The sequence below is a fragment of the Argiope bruennichi genome, chromosome 6 (genome assembly GCF_947563725.1).
Source record: "Argiope bruennichi chromosome 6, qqArgBrue1.1, whole genome shotgun sequence".
Taxonomy (NCBI): domain Eukaryota; kingdom Metazoa; phylum Arthropoda; class Arachnida; order Araneae; family Araneidae; genus Argiope; species Argiope bruennichi.
In genome coordinates, this window is record NC_079156.1 from 90,183,977 (window position 1) to 90,196,494 (window position 12,518).

A 12,518-nucleotide genomic window follows, 5' to 3' on the forward strand; every position below is an offset into this window, starting at 1 on the left:
TTGCAATTTGTGCAGCAAAAGCTTTAGACAAAAAACTCATTTAAAGCATCACATCTTAGTGCATATTAAATAAAAAAATAAAGGAAAACCAATTTGAAAATAAAAAGGTAAAAGCTAGTTAATTTATTCTTATAGATGATATTATAAGTGATTTTAAATAATCACCTTGCTACTAAACTTTTTATAAACAGAGAATAAAAAAAATATCTAATGTTCATTTTTTAAGTCTATGTTTGAATGAAAGATTGTTCAATACACTTTTAAATAATAACCTATTGTATTTAAAAATTTGATATACAAATTTTAAAAATTATACAATTTTTTTTAAATGCTAAATTGGGCACAATTATACAATCAAGAAGAAACTTTATATACATTTTAAAATGTAACTATTTTAGCAAAACCTTTACTTTGATATGGGAGGAAAAAACTCATAGCTTTTATAAGTAATCTGTACATCAATGTAATAGTGTGCAATGAATTTTGCATGATATAGAATTAAGTACAATTTTCAAAAGTGAACTCAAATCCACATTGAATAACTATGTCCAGTTTTAATTTATTGTGGTGAGTGTAACAATTGTTTAAATAAGTATTATGCAAATTAAAAATCATATTATACAGTGCAGTACATAATTAAAAATCATATATTATACAATAGCTCATGATTTGATTAAAAATTAATTATCCCAATTGCTAATAATTTAAACAATCATAATACAAAAATATATTGTAGTCTATTAATGTAATAGGGCCAAAAGTTATATTAATAACATAAAATCTGGAAAGTTTAATAAAAAAAATTGTAAGCCATAGATTACTTGATACTGTATTGTTAAATGAAATGAAGGTAAAATTTAATTTCTTTAATAACTACCAAAAAAATATATTTTATCCAAGGAATATTCAATATTATATTCAAGGACTTTAGATAAAGGAGGGATTAATTTAACATTCTAATTTATAGCAACCCAAGATCGATTTTGGAATAGATATCTTCATTTTGAACTGCAATTAGTTGATAAAATTATGTCTGAATAACTTTAGTTATTGGAAAAGAAAAGGGTAATCAATTCTTTACCTCAATTTTATCAATATATATATATTTTAATTTCTGTCTGCTAAAGTCAAATTTTGAAGGGGGAAAAATCATGTTACTGTGTCTTCAATCCAGATATGACAAAATAAAATGCTTAAGAGTTTATGAGCTTTAAATAAATAGTAAATATGCCAAATTTGAAAAAAAGGTCCATGCAGACAGTTGTTTTCTGATTTTAAAATTCTGTCTAAAATCTACAAAATACTCAAATTTAATTTGTTTCTGATATTCCGGTACTAATTTTTGTAACAAATGAACTAATTCATATCATGAGGAATTTCATTTGTTTTCTCATTTTGTTAATTAAAAAATTATGCATTGCTTCATTAATCACAGAAATTTTGACTGAAAAGGCAGATTCAAATACATCTAGAAATAAAAGCATAACTGGGAAAAAGAATATTAACAGATTATAAAATTAAGGATACATGCAATTTCTCTTGCAGTACTATATGAAATTTTTTTAAAAGATTTGTTAATTTGCCAGTAATATTGAAAATAAAAAAAAGGGGAAACTAAGCTCCAACAATGGCTTATCTCCAATTTTACTAATGACTGACTGCATATAAATAAATATTCATTCAATAATACTGCAATTTTAAATGATGATCATGTTTTTATTTTCTAAATAATATTTACTTGAAAAACAATCATAATTCCCTTCCAAAGGAAAAAAACCTTATTATAATACTCAAATAATTTCTAATAGATTGTAATAATTCAATTGATTGTTTGTATTAAATATTTAAAATATGAGTGTGAAAGAATGTATATACAAAATTATAAAAGGCAACATACAGCAATAGTTAACTTTATTTAAAAGTTTTTGGCAAGTTAAAATATTATCTTGTTGAAAGCAAAAGTTGTACTTTAATAATCTCATTTCTTTTCATAAGCCAGTAATTCTTACAGCATAACTGCAGATTTTGCACATGCCTAAAAACAAATAAGAGGAAATATTTTACTATATTATAGACATATGAAACTTTATAATACCACTCTTCACTTTGAAAGTAAAAACAGAAAAATTCAACATATTTGTAATAACCAACTGTTCAGATGTATTAATTGCTTGCTCTAAAAATGGAAAAAATAATTAGGAGACAGTATAAAATTTATTAGGAGACAAAAAAGATCACAAATGAAGAAGAAATCTGGAAAAAAATTTATAGCTCCTATTACATGTGTAAAAGGCAGAAGAGGAAGAAAAAAAAAAAAAAAAAACATATTTAACACTGTTCTTATGAATCACTATCTCCATAAAATAAGGAAGATTCATCACAGTCTATAGTATGTTATTAGACTGTTGGTGGTTATTTGCTTGTTCCTTTAAAAAACAAAAAATATACCTTCATCTATCAAAAAGGTAACTCGTGGTTCTAAAAATGAGGTGCAGGTATTGTAACGTAAAAAGGTTCGACTAATTGTTATATGTTTTTTTGAGTCCCAGTACTGGGTACTTTAACTCATTAAGGTGCTAATTTGTCATCTAAGTATTGAAAATCTGGAGTATGTATAGAAGATTGGCATTACCAGCCCAGCTACATCATTAGGCTTGAAATTAGCTGTGATTGTGCATTTTCAAAATTTGGAACCCCTTTAGATAGGCTATTGGACTGTGAAATTAAAATAGTTTTATAGTAATACTCTAACGTACACGTTGAGCTTATGTGATTCTTTTAGTACTTTATGCAAATTCTTAATTAATTACAACAGAACATTTCCTTAGTTTAATCAGAAAGCACAATTTCTAATGTGAAATACAAGTTCTTTTTCTCCCTGACTCTTTTTGTCCATTTAATCACCTGAGTCCCTAATAACACTATTCCAGTTGTTAAATCAAGTTACAAATGATCTAAGTACGTAATTAATTTAATTATAAATACCATACACACTTACATATGTATTAAAAAGGTAAAGATTAATCTCTGTGTTTGAAAAGTAAGTCTTAAGCAGTATTTTGAAAAAAATGAATTGTTTGATAAAAAAAAAGTTAATATCTTTTCTCTACAGTGAAAAATGCCCCAAAGGACAACAGTTTCATACAAAATGCAAAGCGACATACAGAATATCCATAAATGGAAATTCAATTAGTTAATTTTTTAAAGGATTGAAATAAAGTGTAAACCAATGGAGTGTTTCTAGTTGAAACAATTTTAAAAAAGGGAAGTAGGCTATATCAAAATTAAAAATATATCTCAAGATAAAAAGGATATACAAGGATATAAAATCGTGATGAAATAGATAATTATGAAAAATTCGAATTGCAGTAATTAAATGCTAGAATCACTGACATTTGTAGTTTAAAAAATATTATTATGTGAATACTACCTTATTCTGTCTCTAATGATATTAATAGCACATTATATATATAAACCAGTTAAGTATGGATACATTCCTAAAAATGATAAAGCAGCTGCTGACTTATTAAGCGATCACTATAGACAAGTGAGCAAATTAAATTTTGATAGTGGTGACAAATTGATTGAAACTTCAACGAGATACTCGATTCATAGGAAACTCAGACCTTGGTAACCCTATTTTCATATCTGACTTTATAATGTATGAGTTGATCTCTGTCTTGAAGGAAGTTAATCCCAAGAAATCCCCAGGGCCTGATAATATTCATGGTCAAATGCTTTTGCATTTAGGACCTAGAGGTAAAAAATGGCTTTTAGATGTATTTAATCACTTGTGGAATAGAGGTCGCCTACAAAAGGACTGGAGAAAGGCCATAGTCATTCCCATTCGGAAGGCTGACAAGGGAGCTAGATCTCCAAACAATTACCGTCTATCTCCTTGACATGTATACCTTCTAAATTAATGAAGAAAATGTTGCTAAATAGACTTACCTTTTATCTACATGCTAATGATTTGCTAACGAGGGACCAATACAGTTTCAGAAAAGGTCATAATACCATTGACCAAATCTTATATTTTTGCCAGAGTGTTAGAGATGCCCAAAATTTGCAACCTACTAATCACACTATGGCTGCCTTTTTGGACCTGACTAAGGCTTTTAATAGGGTTTGGCACAATAAACATTGTCAAACTATTAGGTGTGAAGGAAAAGGCTCTGCCTTGGATCGCAGATTTCTTAAAAGCCAGAGTTATTAGGATCTTATTTAACAAGACCCTTTCAAGAGATTTTAGACTTAGACAGGGAGTCCCTTAAGGTTAAGTTTCTCGGCCAATGTTTTTTCCATTATTTTTTGTTGGTATTGAAAAAGTGATATCTAAAAGATGCAAAGTTGGAATATTTGCCAACGATGTCGTTCTCTGGCAATCTGGAACCGACATCAAGACAATTGAAGATAACATTAATCTCACACTCGGGGATGTGAGTGACTGCCAAAGAGCACAAATTGATCTTTAATACTACTAAATATGTTGCTAGTTTTTTCACTACTACCAGACATCTTTATAATTACCAACCCATACTTATTCTGAATGGCCAGACATTACGCTATGAAAAAAATGCTAAATACTTTGCTACTAAATCTGTTGCTAGTTTTTTCACTACTATCAAACATCTTTATAATTACCAACCCATACTTGTTCTGAATGGTCAGACATTGCGCTATGAAAAAAAATGCTAAGTACTTATAACAGATCAAGAGTTTCTTAGTAACAGGCACATTCAAGGCTTGGAAGTGAGATGTAGAAAGTCACTTAATATTTTAAAATATATATCTGGGAGTGACTAGGAGACAGACGCTTCTACTTTAAAAACGACTTATACCTCCCTCATTGGACCAATATTGGAATACGGGTTTCCCATTTACTTCTGAGCGTCAGATTCTAATTTAAATAGGCTAGAAAAGGTTCACACTAGTGCAGCGAAAATCATCACGGGTTTGAGGTGTAGCTGCCCTGACAATGTAGCCCTTTATGTGTGACCTCAAGCCTATACGCCTGAGAAGAGAGGTCTTGTGAAATGCTATAATCAACTTATTAGCTATGGGAACCAGAATAGAACCACTTTCTATCTCAGGAACAGGAATATCAACCAAAGACTGAAAAGAAATAGTCTCTTCTCCCAAGCAGTTCTGCACAATATAGTTAATTTGCCCCCTTCCTGTCAGATTGAACATCATTCACTGAGGCCGTGTTTCAACCCTGTCAACATATTTAAAGGAGTATACTTTCATACTGAACTATTGAACTCTACCAACAAAACTGCAAATAACCCTGAGTTTATGAGACAAATGGTCAGTTATATTCCAACAGACGCCCTTCAAATGTACACTGATGGTAGCAGGAGTGAATAGGGTCACTTTGGTAGCAATGTGTTCATCAGTACTCCCACTTCTAAATATTGCTTCAAATATAGAAATTCTGACTACTGTTCTGTGTTCAGGTCTAAGCTTGAAATTGAAAATGGCCTTAATTTTGTCAAGGATATTACTGACCCTGATTTTATATATAGATACTCACTGATAGTAGATTCTCAATTCAACACCTTAGTTTCTGGACTTATGGAGCTGGTTTGACATTGTCATACCAACTAGGGATCAGTAAGAATAACAAGTTAAGTTAGTTTATGAATTAGTAATCCAGTTAAAAAAAAATAAGATTAGAAAAAAATGATATTTTTAAATAAATTCATATATTACTTATATAAGGATAGTAAATGAATTAAATGTATGAATGTTTACTTTGATATAAATGTTTGAAACGAATTACCTCTTGCTTATACCAAACATCTGTCCAATCTTTCTCTGCAATGGCAGGAATAGCTTTTAAAAGTATGTGAGTTGCTTTAGCGGCATTGTTTTTCATTGTAGCCATCACATCCTCAACACAAACCTGAAAGATAAATATTTATTAAGATTCACCAATCTTATAAAATATGAAAAAAAGAAAAGCCTTTGATATCTATAGTAACTGTAAAAGCTAACTAAAATATCTTTATATAAAAAAGCACATATTTCTATTGAAATTTATCACTCATTTCCAAAATAACAAATTCAAGTATTATCTTATGATATATCTAAATTGAAATTATATATTATATTATATATATATATATATTAAGCCATCCACATATTTGGAATATAATAAAAACTCAAATGCATTACTGGATAGCATACCAGATAGACCAAGTGTAACTAGTTTTTCAATTAATTGGGTATTTGAAAGCTATCTACCATAATTTAAACCTGCAACTTTAATGTAAATTTTAAAATAAAATGAATAGTAACAGAATGGTTTTTCACTTCAATTTTCAATATTCTAAATATCCAGCAGTCCCCACATATCACATCAATAATGTTGCTATATATAATATGATAAACTTATCGAAAGCACAATCCTATATTGAAAATTTAGATGACTCATCAATTAGTGGAGTGGAAAATTTAAGCATTGTATTAAAAGACTAGATATAAGTATCAAAAGAATTGAAAGGATTAATCACAAATTAAATGTAAATATTTTGAACATAAATAGTAATATCTGTTTCTGATTTTCTCTTTTATTTACAAAACTCTTAGAAATATGTTTCCTGAATAGCATCTTAAAATTTTATATGACTTATTAAGAAATAAAATACAAAATTAAAAATCACTGTATGCTTATAACAGCATAGAAATGTATGTTTAATACAAATATTATTGTCTATAAATATTTAATAATCCAAAATAAAATTGTTCAAATGTACAAAAAAAAAAAAAAAATCAGAAGAATGCAACTCTATATTGACATGCAGAGAAAACATTTTGATTAAGCATTTTAATCCCTCTATATAATACTTTTTCAATAAACTTAATATATGATTGGCATTATTTATATAACCATTCTTTTCCTTGGTAACTGGTGTATGACACATAAATATTAAAATACATAACATGAATTTCTCTCAAGTCGTGTTTCTTCTTGCCGAATAGAAACATTGACAGTATATCAATTCTTTCCATATCTGTATTGTTATTTTTTTTTCAATACAGTATTGAAATTTTATATATCACTTTATTAATTAATACAAAAAACTTACAGAATGCTTTTGTAATGATAGCACTAAAAAGTAGAATTTTATAGCTATTATATATTCTCTACTTTTTGATCAATTTTGCAAAACAGGACCTTTTTTTGTTTAGGATCACTATTAAAGATATTGATACCAATGTTTTGGGATTCTTTATGTAATACACATAAAAAGGAAGAAAAAAAAACTTTATTTTAAAAAACTACTAATTTAAATTTTATAATCTAAATATAATTAACAATTTTATATAACTTACTGATGCTCCATCATCACGCCAACAATCATAATCTGTAGCCATAGCAATAGTAGCATAACAAATTCCAAGTTCATTTGCTAATACAACCTAAGATATAAGCACCAAGTAATATATCAGAATGTGCAATTTCTACTTTAGTTATTAGAAAGTTTATTTACACTATCTGTGAAAAAATCATACTAAAGTAATAGATGTGACAGGAAAACAGCATAAATTTAAAATGTATAAGAAATAATAAAATAAAAAGGAATAAACCATGCACGTCTAATTAAATAATATTTTTTGAAAGAAAACTAAATATTTTAAAAAGTGGAATTCAGGAGAAAGTGGCACCTTTCCTTCTTTCAAAAATTCAACATTTTTTTAATAAAATGGGTAATTTTTAATAACATTTTTGACATAAAATAAAGAATTATGCATACATTTATGAAGGGTGGAGGAAATACCCTTGATGGTGAGTGACCATCAAAATTGTTTGTATTTCAACTTTCAAAAATAAAATATCAATATGCATTCAGATTTCTCTTACTTCAGGAACAGTAGTCATGCCAATAATATCACACTTCCATGAACGAAATAAGTGACTTTCTGCTTTAGTTGAAAAACGAGGTCCTTCTATAACAACAATTGTTCCAGATTCATGGTAGGGAATTTTCAATTCTTTGGCTGTTTTAATCAAAATCTAAAAGTATATAATAATTAAAAATATATATGATACAAAAATGTCTGAAAATCAATTGTAACAAAACTTTTTAATAAATAAAGATTCCTTTCTTACAAAATTTTTATTAATTATATAGCACAGAAATTTTTCAAATTTTTATTAATGGTTTAATTTATTAATGAGATATGATCAGTGCTTTCTCTCTCACCCCTTAAAAGAGCCCCTATTCTTCTCAGGGGGAAATAGGGGTTCAAAGGGGCTTTTAAAAGGCAATTTGCATATAAAAAATATATCTTTTGCATAATAATGAATTAGTTTCAATTGATAATTCAAACTAATTCTGATAAACATTCCAATATATATTTTCACTCTTTTTTTTAAAATATAGAAAACTAGAAATCATAAAAAGTATTCATAAAAAGCAATAATGTTGATCAGTTTTATTTGTATAACCATTTGTTAAATTAAAAAAATAAGATTAAACACAACATTTTTTATGAAAATGGCAGCAAAATGTGGCAAATGCTTCAGTTCATATTTTTACATTCTTGACAATTCTTCAAAGTGATTTAAAGCTTTATTTCACATCAAATTTATGACATGTGTCTTAAATGTCATATATCAAAAATGTTATACCATTATGGACATAAACTGCTGCTGTTCATTTTATGATTTGCACAGCTGTTTATGTCAGAAATGATCAACAGAAAACATCTGGTATTTGATTTTTTTTTTTTTTTTTAATGATAATGATCTGCACAGTGAAAACAGCACAAATAATAGCTTTAAATTCTCTTAATAAATGTCATATGTTTTTAGAGAATGAGAAAGCAGATGTGTAATGAAAATTAATAGAATAATAAGTATAATTTAATCTAAATCAGTCCTTGAAATCTTTTCTTGTTTCTTAGAAAATTTCCCCATTTCAAAAGTATACTTAAAACTTGCTAGCAAATAAGATAATGATTTCATTAAGTAAATGAATATTAATGAACAAATCTTATTCTGTATTCAGTATTAAAGTATGTTAAAAAAATTACAGTTATTTAAATAAAAAAAAACTAAATGCCATTTACATAAGTTTAAGTACCTTAGTTTTAAAGTGATAATCAAGTCCTAATATCAAACAAGAGAAGAATTTTTTTTTTTTTTGAAAATGAAAAATAAGTCATAATAAAAACATAAATAAAAATATATGAATTAAAAATGATTAATGTTAAAAATAAAACTATAAATTTAATAAGTTTTTAAAAATAAAACAGTTAATTAAAAAAAATTTCTAAAATATTTATATTGAAATAATTTTTTTCAGGCACTTCTTGCATCTATCTGATAAAGCATTTCTTTAATAAATCAGAAAAGAATTGATGTAGAAGACTTTATAACACATATATACGGAGAGAAAGAGAAAACTTACTTATAAATGTATAATCATCATACTACATTCTTTCCAGTAATGTTCAAAAGAATATATTATTAAATTTTTTTTTTTATTTTTCCCAAGCAGGATTGGAAAACAAACCATAAAATTTTCTATTTTGATTTACTAACAAATATAAATATTTTTCAATAATATCTTCTTTTTAAGATGATATTGAAATACAGTAAAACTAACGTTCTTGCAATGTTTGAAAATTTCTTTGTAAAAAAATGGCTGTCCTATGATTAAGCAATCAAAACAAATAGAACACATTTCTTTTTTAGTTTTTCATTTACAGCAGCACATGATTTGGGATAAAAGTTATATATTGCTATTTCATTTTCAAAACTTACCATAAAGATTAAAAATAATAAAATTATGTTTGCCTTAACAAATTAGAATGATATAAATAAACAGTAATTACTTGTAAAAAGATTCTTTTATTTAATTTCAGAAATTATAAATAAAATGAAAAATTAACAAAGAAATGAAAATTCAGTTATGTGCAGCTATGTATAGTTAGATTTTAAAAATATTGAAGCAGTTGAAATACTGATTTTGAAAAAAATATCAAATAATATACTAGAGGCAAAAAAATGTGAGATTATTTTTCTTTGAAGTGGCAGATTTATAAAACAGAAGGCAAGAATGGATAAATTCATGAAGGGAAATAAATAAAATTTCGAAAAAGGAAGCAATCTTTAAAAAAAAAAAAAAAATGGAGAAAATCTATATTTCATCATTTCAGTATTTTTTATCAAGCTTCAAAATGTAAAGGTCTAATAGACATGAGTGAACAGTCATTAAGTTACATTGGTAACCAAATCTTTTATCTTTTAACAAAGGATTCGTAAAATTAAATTTAAAAAAATAAGTATTTTATATAAGTTAAGATTTTATAAATTATTCAAAATAATAAAATATATACACTCTCTTTTATTTTAGCAAGAATAACATCTCAAGACTCATTAATTAAATAATTATTTTAAGTCATTGTAATAATATTGTGCTAAAGAAAATACAGTTCAAATTCATAGCATTGATTTTGTAAAAGCAGTAGCATTTTTTTCTTCTTATAAACTTGAAAATGTTTAAATACTTTTTTTAAAAAAATTATTAACATTTTGATAATTTATAATTGCACATACCTGACGAGTTTCTGGACAAAATGGTGTATGCATAGGTATGTGACAAACACCTTTCAGGGAAGACTCTTTTCCATCATAAAAAGTGCTTTCCCTTTTAGTAGTACTATTTAAAAAAGACAAAATAATTCAAAGCATTTTAAATAACTATATTCATAGGAGAGAAATAATTGGTTAAACATAACTTTCCATTATGAAAAAGTTTGGTTTTTTTTTTAGTCTTTTAAAGTAAAATTTATCATTTTAGCCACCATTTTCTATAAAGGAAAAAAAAATTGCTTACCGATCAATAAACTGATCCGGAAAAATTATATCTCCAGGTTTAATTTCTTCCTTTAATGATCCACATGCATTAGTAACTACTATATGAGTGCATCCTTGCTCTTTCAAAGCAAAAATATTTGCTCTATAATTTACATTAGATGGCATAATATTATGCTTTCGTCCATGCCTATAATATAAAATGCAAAGATAAATAAATAAAACAGCAAAAGCTTAAATTTGTAAATTTAGGTAAATGTTCTAGAAAATTTAGCTTAGAATCTTACCTAGCTAAGAGAACACAATCAACGTCCTTTATTTTTCCTTCAATAAGACAATCTGAGGGCTAAATCAAATCAAATAATATGCAAAAAAAATTTAATGAATAAAATTGTTGCTCATTTTTTATTGAATACTGTATAAGTTCCCAATACAAATAAATATACTATCAACTAAACAGTCCTTTCTAAAAGGGAAATGATAGAATACAAATCTTTACAGCATCATTAGAATTTAGAAAGTTATATAAATTTTTCATAATTCTTAAATAAATAACACATGAAATAAAATTACCGATCCATATGAACTGCTGCAAGTAATTTCTTTTCTATCGCTTAAAATATCGGGATCATCTAATCCTGAGCCACCAATTATACCTATCTAGAAAGAAAAAAAATAATAAGTATAGGAAATTTTCAATATACTTTTTTAAAAAATCTCTTGAAATAACTTATGCGTACCTTCACTTTCCTTGGCGCTGCCATTGTTAACTTTACAGTTAATTTAGATTTTAAAAAACACACAATTCTTTGAACACCAGCGTTTCGGCCTCTCTACTGTATACTATCAGCCCTTCCGAATTGTTTTAGTTTCGATTCCAGCGCCTACACCCTTGTACGTGATATTGCCAGATAAGCTTTGTCATTATAAAAAAAATGATGTCTTGTACTTGTGCGGCATTCATTAACTGTAACTGAATTTACATTATAATTCTTCGAAAGCTCGACTTTTTTTTTATATCAACAGTATCTTTAATTTCTAAGATTTTTTTTTTTTTTTTGGAATAATTTGTATGGTCATCTTATAAATACTTTGGTTTTGTAGTTTTATTGTTTGAACAAGCAAGATGATTTAAATAACATTATTAGTTAGTTTCATTATTGGATAATTACGTAACTAATTGGCTAATAATGTAACATAAACTTGTAAAAAATACAAATATTATAAATTATAATATTATGAGCTATTATGCATTATAAGATAATATTCTTATAACTAATGAGAATATTTGTCATGTATAAAATGTAAAGAAAATTCTGAATAAATATAATTGTCTACAGACATGAATCATAATGAATGAATACGTGTGTGCGCTCGTGCGCGCATGTGTATGAGTGTGTTTTCATTAATTTTACGAAGTTATTAAAATAAAAATAATAACAAATTATTAGCAAGTCCATTACATAAAGAATGCTTTGAAATAGGGAACTAAATTGACTTTCTATTAAAGGAGGAGTCTTATAATGCTTAAATCCGCCATTGTTTTGAAGATAAAATTTGCACTATTTTTCCTAATCACAAGCCACTAATGTATGTTTTCGATCTCAGACGCTAGAGAAAGCAATTCCGCGACAATAAAGTTATTATCTTCAATATATTGGACAATTCATTATTGACATTCAGCACA

General features: G+C 26.7%; 1 protein-coding gene across 1 annotated transcript; it reads right to left on the reverse strand.

The window, feature by feature from the left end:
- Positions 1–1,894: 1,894 nt before the first annotated feature.
- Positions 1,895–11,731, reverse strand: LOC129972788 (S-methyl-5'-thioadenosine phosphorylase-like). The gene is made up of 9 exons (XM_056087050.1): positions 11,572–11,731; positions 11,405–11,491; positions 11,119–11,177; positions 10,854–11,021; positions 10,574–10,676; positions 7,871–8,023; positions 7,342–7,428; positions 5,786–5,908; positions 1,895–2,035 (listed from the first exon to the last, which is right to left on the reverse strand). Exons 1-9 carry the CDS (start codon positions 11,593–11,595, stop codon positions 2,006–2,008), a joined length of 834 nt encoding a protein of 277 aa, XP_055943025.1. The 5' UTR covers positions 11,596–11,731; the 3' UTR covers positions 1,895–2,005.
- Between the last annotated feature and the right edge of the window lie 787 nt (positions 11,732–12,518).